This window comes from Panicum virgatum, chromosome 2N (genome assembly GCF_016808335.1).
Source record: "Panicum virgatum strain AP13 chromosome 2N, P.virgatum_v5, whole genome shotgun sequence".
NCBI classification, from domain to species: Eukaryota; Viridiplantae; Streptophyta; class Magnoliopsida; order Poales; family Poaceae; genus Panicum; species Panicum virgatum.
In genome coordinates, this window is record NC_053146.1 from 15,417,018 (window position 1) to 15,427,791 (window position 10,774).

The 10,774-nt window shown below is 46.4% G+C and overlaps 1 protein-coding gene across 1 annotated transcript; it reads right to left on the minus strand.

The window, feature by feature from the left end:
• On the minus strand, window positions 1-1,409 carry LOC120658129 (ethylene-responsive transcription factor 1B-like). Its single transcript, XM_039936343.1, has one exon. The coding sequence runs from the start codon at window positions 1,190-1,192 to the stop codon at window positions 416-418; it is 777 nt and encodes a 258-aa protein (XP_039792277.1). The 5' UTR covers window positions 1,193-1,409; the 3' UTR covers window positions 1-415.
• Between the last annotated feature and the right edge of the window lie 9,365 nt (window positions 1,410-10,774).

Sequence of the window (10,774 nt, forward strand, 5' to 3'; positions counted from 1 at the left end):
TTCACAGAACATGCAACCCCCCTGATGAGTTTGCATCAGAAAGGGGCCATCAAATTGCTCACTTGCCACTTGTAAGTAAGTGGCTACTGTAGTACTGTACAACAAGTTTGTGCGTATGGTAGCAAAATAGCAGGCACCGATCTGAGTGCACATTGGATTCCAAGCATCAAGTGCTCAAAGTGAACTCACACGTTTCTCTTTTTTTGTTCCGATTGAAGGTCTTTTTGTCAAAAAGTTTTGGGATTTAGTTCAAATTTGCACTAAATCACAACATTTTCGAAATGAGGACCCTCAATATCGTAAATACCATCCAAGAGGCTTGGGCATTGCATTGGCCCCAAGAAGCCATCTATCTACCTTGGAATAGTTGGAATTCTGCACAGGCATCATAAAGCCACTTAAGCGACGATCACACTTAGCTCTCGGAGATCCTGAGGAGCTCCTCGAGGTAGTCGGCGCCGAGGTCCTCCAGCTCCACGACGAACCGCTGCTGCTCGGCCGCCGCCGCGGCGCTCCTGCTCCTGCTCCTGCCCGACGCCGCCACCGCGCCGTTCGCCCCCGCCGCCGCAGCCGCCGCGATCTCGGACTTATTCCGGCGCTTCCTCTTGGAGTGCCGCGACTTGAGCGCCAGCACCGGCGACCCCGCCGCGCCGCCGGCGCCGCCGCCACCCAGCGCGAGCGCGCGGAGCGACTCCTGCACGCGCTCGACGGGGAAGTTGAGCGCGGCGCCGGGCCCCCGCGCGGACAGCGCCGCCTGGTCGTAGGCCATCGCGGCGGCCTCGGCGCTGTCGAAGGTGCCGAGCCACACCCGCGCGCCGTTCCGCGTGGAGTCCCGGATCTCCGCCGCGAACCTGCCCCACGGCCGCCTCCGCACCCCGATGAACGCCCCGGCGGCCTGCTGCTTGCTGCTGCCGTCCGGCGCCACCTGCCCCGCCTCGGCAGCCGTCGGCACCGCCGAGACCTCGGCAGCATCAGCTCGGCGCCGCCCGTAGCCGGACACGGCGGGCGCGGGCACCTCGTCGCCGCCGCAGCCCGTGCCGAACGGGAGCGAGTCGGAGGACGAGGACGAGGACGACGTCGCGCCGGCGGCGTAGTAGTCGCTGTACAGGTAGAAGCCGTGGATGGGGCGGTGCTCCATGCGTGGCCGTGGCGGATGGAATCGCGGTGGTGCTCTGGTTGACTTTGTTTCCATCTCACTGCTGGAGCTGGAAGCAAGGTTCTAAATACCCGGCTATAGCTTTCGCTATAGACGGCTATAGCTTCCAAGAAAGACAATCGCTATAGTATTTAGCCCGCTAAAGTCAGCTATAGCCCGCTAAATACCGGCTATAGCCCGCTAAATACCGTAATGGTAGCCTTGCCGCTAAATGTCTTAGCCGGCGATTTAAAACCATGGCTGGAAGGCGAGATGCGGCGGCGGCGTCTGTTGCTGGCTGGGCCCGTTTATATAGAGAGAAATGGGGCGCGAATTTTCTACCGACCAGGACGGTTGGGGTGGGGCCCAGCGCCTGACGCTGGCATGTGGGGACAGAGGGGCCTGTCGTTTTAACTGGAAAGCCAGGGCGTTGTCGGGGCACGTAGGGCAGGGCTGACGTAGGGCGGCGGGGTACGACAAAAAATGGTGACGTCACCGACCCCGCTTGTACTGTAGTTATCGGATGCTGCGGCCTGCCTTCCTCTTCCTGGCCTCTGCAGGTGGTGTGGCCCAACTTGAATGCATATACTACTTGCTAATTTTAGTAATTGTTTGGATCTATTTGGAGCACGAGTATTAATAAGGGTACTATGGTCTATGGAATCGTTATCTTGTACTAGGATATTTAGAACATGCTACTAGTAACTTTTAAAGACATGTATGTGGTAAAGTTAGTAGCGAATTGAACGCGCTCTGCTACGGCAAATTTGCCACCTCTTGGCCAAGTCAAAATTTAGCCATCCAATAGGTGCGCAGTGTGCTCCAAGATTATCTAGCCAATTTTATATAACCTACTTATCGCCTTAGTCTAGGTTATTTAATTTTTTTATTTCACAAAAAAGAAAATAATCTAGACTTAGGCGAGCAAATCTAAATGCTGCATGCCAAGGCTCTTTCCGGTGTAAATTAACCAAACACAATAGTCCTCGGTAGCTCCCCTATTGCTCCAAAAGGAACCCTTTTTTCGAAGCTATTATCAATAGAGAAGCTGAGAGATGTATTGTAAGTTGCATACAAAATAATTCGAATCTTATAGGCAAAAACTGCAGATTTATGTTGTGTAAATTGACAGAAATAATTTGCATTAGATAGTGACTTTCGTTTAATGTGCTGGCTTTTATATATAACTAGATAAAAACCTTGCTAGAAAAACAAGAAATTGCCACTTCGTTTGGATTTTTTTTAAAAAAAACTAGGCTTCCACATTAATGCAAGAAAAAAAAGAAAAACATGCTTATATAATTGGACTTATGTAGTGATTATGGTTATGATCAAATTTTATAGACATCAAATGTACTTCAAATATGTTTCCAATATGCGTTTTAATTAGTTTCTTTCATTAAAACCAAAATTTAGTGCTTTCTTTATTATTTTCTTATCTAGCTATTCTTGTTTTAGATGTCTGGGTCTCAAGGGTACCAATTTTGAACTATTTTAATAACCCCTTGAGTCACAAATACACTATATTTTGGATATATATACGATTCCAATTATACCATAAACCATAATCTTTCAGAATAATTGGAGGATATAATGAAACATAAAAAACAATTTATACACATTGTGATAAAAAATAGTGGTTTATCATAACCATTTATACTCAAATAAAAAATAGTGGTCAAATTATAACTACCCCTCAAAGAGATATTTGTTGTGAGAGATAACTACATTCGTGACCGGAGGGAGCAATAGAGAAACTAATTAAATAATGGCTCACGTGGGTGATATGAAGATGCTTATATAATTACTTCAAATATGCTATATATGATTAGCTTGATTGCAACCTTTCCCTTTTGCCCTCAACATTCTTTTTTTGATAACGTGCTCACTCTTTATTAATTAACTAGGATGGGGCCGGGATCGACCAGTTCACGATCCAACATAGAAATTACAAACTCTGGAAGGGGATCAGACTAAGTGGCCGGCTGATCGGGGTCCCTTTGAAACCCAAACTGATGAACATAGCTATTACAAGTACGACGGATATGTGAATAACTCAACATAACAAAGTGCAAGGACAGAAGCGCACGCACCTCCTTGAAGATCACTCCGCCGGGTACCCGGTCAAACCTGTCTAACTTGATAGCCCCCACCAGGTTTGGCCTCAACATTTTTGGCATGCATGCATCCTGTGCAGGTTTCTTTTTGCGTGCTAAGTTATTCATATCAGCCCTCTATTCCCCACGCTCCTTACATAATGTCAACATTAAACATGGACAATAAAGACTAATTTATTAATATCTTCTGTACTTGTTGCTGAACAGTGTAGATACGGATGCAAAATTCTACAAAAATAATAAACCCTAGTACATTCACGCCCGAACTCCATCTAGTACACTGTAACACTACAGAAAACTGCCAGGCTTAATGATATACATGTGTTGTCAGCCAAAATTGGCAACTACCGAGGACCGACCGGTCAGATCACCGGTCTGGCCGACCGGTCAAACCGGTCTGGTCCTGTGTAATCTAAATCTGGTTAGATTTGATTTGTAGAGTCCGTTTGTAATCCGATTTGGAAGGGGTACATCCTTCCGGCCTATAAATATAAAGGCTACGTCCGATTGAGGTCTTTCTACCCAATCGAATCAATCAATTTACACTTTTCCCATTTTTCCTCAAACCTTAGCTTTTCCAATCTCGTGCTGTTCATTGCTCGTCTCTACGGCGTTCAAGAGCGTCTTGGGTGGCCTGCCGACTCCAAGACAAGCCTAGATCTGCGAGCTCCGACGGGGTCCCTCTCGAGCTCGTGGCTTTAGGTCTTCACGAAGCTTTCTGCGTCCGACCGGTTGGCGCGACCGGTCTGATCGGTCGCCAGGGATCTTCGTCAGGTTCTGATTGTTGCGATCCGCGCGTTCCAGTGCTTGTGTGTTGATCAAATCTGCGTCAACATACTTTTTGGCGACTCCGCTGGGGAAAAAGATCTGCATCCATCGGTTACAATGACCGGTGACAAGGTTAACCCCTCCAAGGTAGATTCCACTCCCGTCGATGTCAAGTATGAGGACATACCTGAGGAGAGCCGCAAGCAATTTGAGGCACATCTCAAGAAGGAGCAGGAGGAGGCCACGAAGAGATTGCTTGCATGCTATGGGAAGACTCAGCAAGGCGTGTTCAAGAAGGAGAAGTTCGTCATGCCTACATTCGCACCACCACCGCCGAACCCATCTACTACGGCTACAACTGCTGCTTCATCTGCTTCCACTACAAGCGATGTAAGTTTTTTCATTCGATTCCATTAAGCAGTTTGCCGGAACCTTTTTGGGTAGATTCGAACAATCACAGAATCTTACACAAGATCTTCTTATTGATTTGAATCTACAAAATAGGGGTAAGAAACCAGCTAACGATTATTCTAACTTAACCCCTAACCCTAGTTTTTCGGCCGCACCAACAGAGAATTATCAATATGGTATGCCACCGAATTACTTCGCGGGACAAACGCCACCTCTAGGCACAATTCGGCCATCCAGGGTCGAACCGGTCAGATCGGTCCAGCCGACCGGTCAAACCGGTGCCTCGGCGGCTGGACCGGTCAGACCGGTCGCTCAAACCGGTCAGACCGGTGCCATGGTGCTCGGTTCTGCGTCACAGCCACCACTCGCGCCTCTTCCTACTTTGGCTAGCCCAAGCCTGGAAGAAGAATTAGCGGAGTTTGTGCCACCGTATCTATGAGGCCAAACATCCACAGGCAACTATGAGGCCGATCTTCTTAGGATGAGAGAGGATCTGGCTAGTATGTTTAAGTCTAAACTTGGTTTAGACGTGGGTAGGAGTCGGCTTTACCAAAGGCCGTATGTTGATGCTTTCGATTTAATTCCTTACCCCGCTGGTTGGCGTGTTCCCGATTTTGTCAAGTTTAGCGGTGATAATAACCGGTCCACTTAGGAGCATATTAGCCAATATATAGCTCAACTTGGAGAAGCTAGTTCTAACAAGTCGTTGCGCGTTCGTTTGTTTTCTTTATCTTTGACTGAAACCACTTTTTTCTTGGTTTTCATCGTTAGCCCCGGATTCGATTCGTTCTTGGGACGAATTAGAGCAAAAGTTTCATGATCACTTTTATAGTGGGGATAACAAAACTAAGTTGACAAACTTAACAACGGTTAAACAGGGTAGAGGTGAATCTATCCATGAATACTTTAAGAGATTTAAAGATATAAAAAATCAATGCTTTAATTTGTCACTTTCTGAAAAAGATTTGGTCAATTTAGCTCTTGCGGGTTTACGTTCTAGTTATAGAGAGAAGCTTGATGGTTCAAGTTATTATTCTTTAAATCAACTTCAGGTAAGAGCTTTAGGCCAAGAGGCAAAATTTAAAAAGGAAAAAGATACCTACAAGTCCCATCATTCAAATACACATATTGTTGAATATGATTTAGATTCATTGGACGATGAGGATAAGAAGGTATATGCTACTGAGTTTATTTGGCCCGCCTCGGCCAAACCATGTTCCTGCGCGTCTCTTAAGCCGACTCAAAAGAATCAGCAAGAAGAGATGAAATTTACTTTTGATGTGTCCAAGTGCAATCATATTTTTGATGAATTATTAAGACTTGGGCATTTAAAGATTACTCATGTTATACCGCCGCTTGAGGAGCTAAAGCGACGTGCTTATTGCAAATTTCATAATTCTTCATCTCATGCAACTAATGATTGTAATGTGTTTCGTCGACATGTACAATTGGCCATAAATGAAGGACGATTGACCTTCCCGGAGATGAAGATAGACAAAGCTCCATTCCCTGTCCACACCATTGATCTCAACAACTCCAAGGTACTCATTCGGTCGGATCAAGCCGGAGGAGCAAAGGGCAAGAATGTGATCATTGGTGATGAAAGGCCGTTGACTGTTGATAACAAGATTCTGGCCAGGGAAGTGGTTCAGGAGAAGGTGCCTGATAGGAAGAAGAACCTCAGAATAATCCTTAAGACTCGTGCACTCGGGGGGCAAGGAGGTTCTTCTTCAGGCGCCTGGTTTGCTGCTCAGCCGAGACCGATTAGACCGGTTCCTCCAACCGGTTAGACCGGTCCTGGTGGCCGGTCAGACCGCCTTGGCGGTCATCCCCAGTCGTTTAAGCCTAAACGCCCGGAAGTGGGTACATGGAAGACGAATCAACCAAAGGTGCAGGGCAACCTTGCAAATCAAAAGCCCACCTTTGGACAGTTGCTGAACAAGTACTCAAAGGCCGTTCGAAACATTTTGGCCCCGAAAAAAGAGACCGAGGTCACCTTCGCGACAAGGTGCACCTTCATCTCCTAGGGGATAGTCAAGCAAGCACAGGGGTGATGTGGTTACCTTGTTCCCTCCTCAATAGATACAGCCGATGTATGCCACCATACCTTGGCCATTACCGGCATCGGATTCTCAATTTCCCGCATGGGAGAACGGAGGATTTTGGATGCAGTGCTATCCGATGCCGTATCCGCCACACTTTCTTGGGGAGGGAAGTTTCAGAGGACTTGTCTTCGATAGGTTGAAGTAGCCGGTTCACAACCGATTGGGACAAAACCAATCTGGTCAGGGGCAGAACCCGAACCGGTCAGACCAGTCTACCCCGACCGGTCAGACTAGTCTCAGTAGAGGCTGGCCCAAGTTCGTCCAGTGCGTCAAGAATATCGTGTCAAGGAGAAAAAGGACGAACCAGAGCCAATGCAAGTGGATTCTGAGAAGGTTCCAGTTGTCAAAGTATTGCAAGTTGAAGACGGGAAAGACAAGGCTCAAGATGCACAAAAGGAACCAATGATCATTGAGAAATTGGTCAATTCTTCTCATAAATTTGTGTTGGCTAATGATCATGAAGCCAGCAGCAGCAGCTCTAAGAACCAAGACAAGGAGAAGTACTTTCAGCCTAGGTGGTGCCCACCGGGGTTGACACATACTCAGAAGAGGAGGTTGCAACGTCTTCGCCGCCAAGAACAGAAAGAAAAGGAGGCGGAGAAGTTGAGGGATGAGCACTTCAAGAAGTACAGACCAAGGACCCCTCAAGGCAAGGTGTGGCAGGTCAAGGCAGCTGACCAGCCAATCGGTCCGGTCGGACCGCTCTAGCCGACCGGTCTGACCGGTGTCCCAAACCGGTCTGACCGCTCAAAGCAACCGGTCACACCGGTCGACCCTGAGACTGAGCAGAAAGCCGAAGAAAGTGTTCCTACTTCGGCTCCTAGCGCATCAGAGGTTCCAGCAGCTCCTTCAACAGCGGAAGATGAGGAGTTGGTGGATTATGAAGCATCTCCGGAACGCACCAATATGGAGATCAATGTTGTGCGCTTCCGGTTCTCAAGGCGCCTAAAAGAGGTACTCCTTTTAGGCTGTATGTGACTGCTGAAGACAAAGTTATTGGTGTTGTTTTGACTCAATAAACCAAAGGAAAGGAGTACATCATTACATATGTTGGCCGACGGCTTATTGATGAGGAAACAAGGTATACATTTATTGAGAAGTTATGCTTATCATTGTATTATGTTTGTATCAAGTTGAGGCATTATCTTTTATCAAGTACTTGCATAGTTACTTGTCAAGCCGACGTTATTAAGCATATGCTATAAAAGCCGATTTTGAGTGGTAGAATTGAAAATGGGCTTATGCACTTGTTGAATATGATTTGGCCTCTGAACCTTTGAGAGCTGTTTGAGGCCAAATTGTAGCGGATTTCGTTGTTGAAAATCGGATTAATGATGAGCATGATTTGGAAGTCGGCTATGTTACTTGCACATCATGGAAGTTGTTCTTTGATGGATCGGCTTGTGATGATGGTCAAGGAATTGGTGCCGTTCTTATTTCTCCGAGTGGCACTATTTTTGAATTCTCAAACCGATTGGAAGAAGAACGCACAAATAACCAAGTAGAGTATGAAACACTTCTATTTGGCTTGGAATTCTTGGAATCAATGGGCGTTAAACATGTGGAGGCTTATGGTGATTCACTTCTGGTGGTGTAGCAAGTATCCAAGGTATGCCAATGTTACAATGGATCATTGAATGCATATCTTGATAGATGCATTGATATTATCTCTTGCTTTGATGAGTTTGTGATTCGACATATTCCAAGAGATAGCAATAAAAAGGCAAATGCTCTGGCTCAGCAAGCATCTGGCTACAATGTCACTAAAAAATATTTCAACATGAGAAAACCGATACAAGCAGCAGCCGATATACTGGTTCTGGATGAACCGGTCAGACCGGATGCTTTAACCAGTCTGACCGCCCAGACCGGTCTGACCGGTCCAGAGACCAGTCTGACCGTTCTGACTACTGAAAACAGCAAGTCGGCCGTTGATTCTAATTCCAAAGGGAAGGCCAAGGTTGCTGATTTGAGGGTGCCTATTATGACATATTTAAAGGACTCTGGTCATGGTGCAGAGAGAAATATTCGGCATTTGGCGTTTAAATATATTTTGATCGACGATGAGCTTTATCGTTGGACCACCAAAGATGTACTTCTCAAATGCTTAGATTCTGATCAGGCCCGTGTTGCTATGGGGGAAGTTCATGAGGGCATCTGTGGTACACATCAATTAGCTCCTAAAATGAAGTGGTTACTTAGGAGAGCCGGTTTTTATTGGCCAACTATGATGGCGGATTGTTCAGATATTATAAGGGGTGTGAAGAATGTCAGCGGTTCGGTAATGTTCAATTGGTGCCTGCTGCATTATTGCATCCTATAATCAAGCCATGGCCGTTCAGAGGTTGGGGGTTGGATTTCATTGGTCAGATTAATCCCCCTTCTTCAAAGGGACATCGCTTCGTGTTGGTTACTATGGATTACTTCACTAAGTGGACTGAAACAGTTCCTTTGAAGAATATGACACATCGGGAGGTAATTGAGTTTATTACGAAGCATATTATTCATAGATTCGGTATTCCTCTAACTTTGACAACGGATCAAGGTTCATCATTTATTTCAAAGAAGGTGCGTGATTTTGCCGAATCTTATAAGATCAAGAAATTCAATTCATCTCCATACTATGCTCAGGCCAATGGTCAGGCCGAGTCTAGTAATAAGATCTTGATAAAGCTTATCAAGAAGAAGATAGAGGAGAATACCAAGAGGTGGCATGAGGTATTATCTAAAGCATTATGGGCTCATCGTATATCTAGACATGGTGTTGTCGGTGTTTACCGCCAAGGCTGCTCATGGATACCCTTAGCAGTAAGATTTGTAGGTTGGGATCGACGGCTCTGGAACTCGATGGTGCAAGGAACACAAAGATTTAGACAGGTTCGGGCCGCGAGTTGCGTAATACCCTACATCCTATGTAGTGGTTTGTATTGCCTTAGGTGTTGAGGTGTTTTGAGGGTTCCCTGCCCGTCCTTAAATATCTCGGGGGACAGGGTTACATGGAAAGTCCTAGCCGAGTACAGTTGGAGTCCTATTACAATACAATCGAGTAGTTTCCTTTGTATTGCAGCTAGTTCTACGCCTATGCGAGTAGTTACAAAAGAGGTAAGGTACATCTATGAGCTATCTCTTACTCTAGAACATTCTATGCCTATAAGCAGTCCCGCTGCCCTGGGTCTGACAAGCCCCCGAGCTCTTCGTAGCCAAGTCCTGCAGGCGTTGAGTACTTGGCTGGTCGTCTTCGAGTACTTCAAGTAGTCGTACATCCTTCTGGTTGCTTCTGGGCCTTCCTTCAGATACGTCGAGTAGTCTTCCAAGTACTTCCGGTTGCTTCGAGGCTGTGAGGTGCTCAAGCCCCAAAAATTTTGATCATATATGGTGCGCGAAGTACTCGCGCTCCATATGGAGTAGCCCCCGAGCCTTAGGTTGAATCGCAGAATCAGGCTGAGGGTCACTTCAGTCTTTTTCTTCTTTATTTTCCAAAAAAAGTGAAAAATAAATCTCTGATGCCTATATCCTGCAGCCCCCGAGCCTTAAATCAAAATCCCTTTTGCAGCGAGTAGCCCCCGAGCGTAGATTTGGAATTTAAGGATTTAAGACGTGGCATCAGATTTTATCCTTCAAATTATTTGCAGGATTCATCAGATCCGGAATCCGAAAAGACCTCTTCTTCGGGTAAAATCCCAGAAAAATGATACAATTGAATCTGCCACACTGATTGCACCAGAAGTAACTTCAGGAATAAAACCCGGAATGTACGGCTCTTTATTCAGTGCTCACAAGGGGCATCACTGTTTGGAGAATCTACATTATTGCATCTTTGACTGCGTCCGTGAATACTGCCATGAATGCGTCCGTGAAATGGGTACTGTTGATTCACGGGTTCTCCTTCAGCAAGCTCCCTTATGGCTATAAAAGGCAGGGAAGAGGCCTTTGCCAGAAGCACCAAAGTGTAGCGATCATGGCTTTTCCTTGGTGTTCTTGTTCTCGCCCTCCTAAGTTTTGTGTAGTTCCTTCCAACAAAAGATGCTAGAAGAGAACTTGCGAGTGGCAAGAGAAGTCTCTGCTGCCTCTTCCTGCATCTCCACTGCTCTCATCGGATTCATTTTGGAAATCATGTCCTTGTATCTTCCAATGAGGTGGGGTTTCAGGGGATGAGTGGAGTCTTGTTGTGTCACATCCTACGGATTCCCAGGGTGTGAGCCCCCAAGAACTGCAGCTCTGGTAGGGAGACTTAATCT

What these genes read in the sequence shown, in the direction of transcription:
- LOC120658129 (XM_039936343.1), bottom strand. Translation starts at nt 1,192, where the DNA reads ATGGAAACAAAGTCAACCAGAGCACCACCGCGATTCCATCCGCCACGG.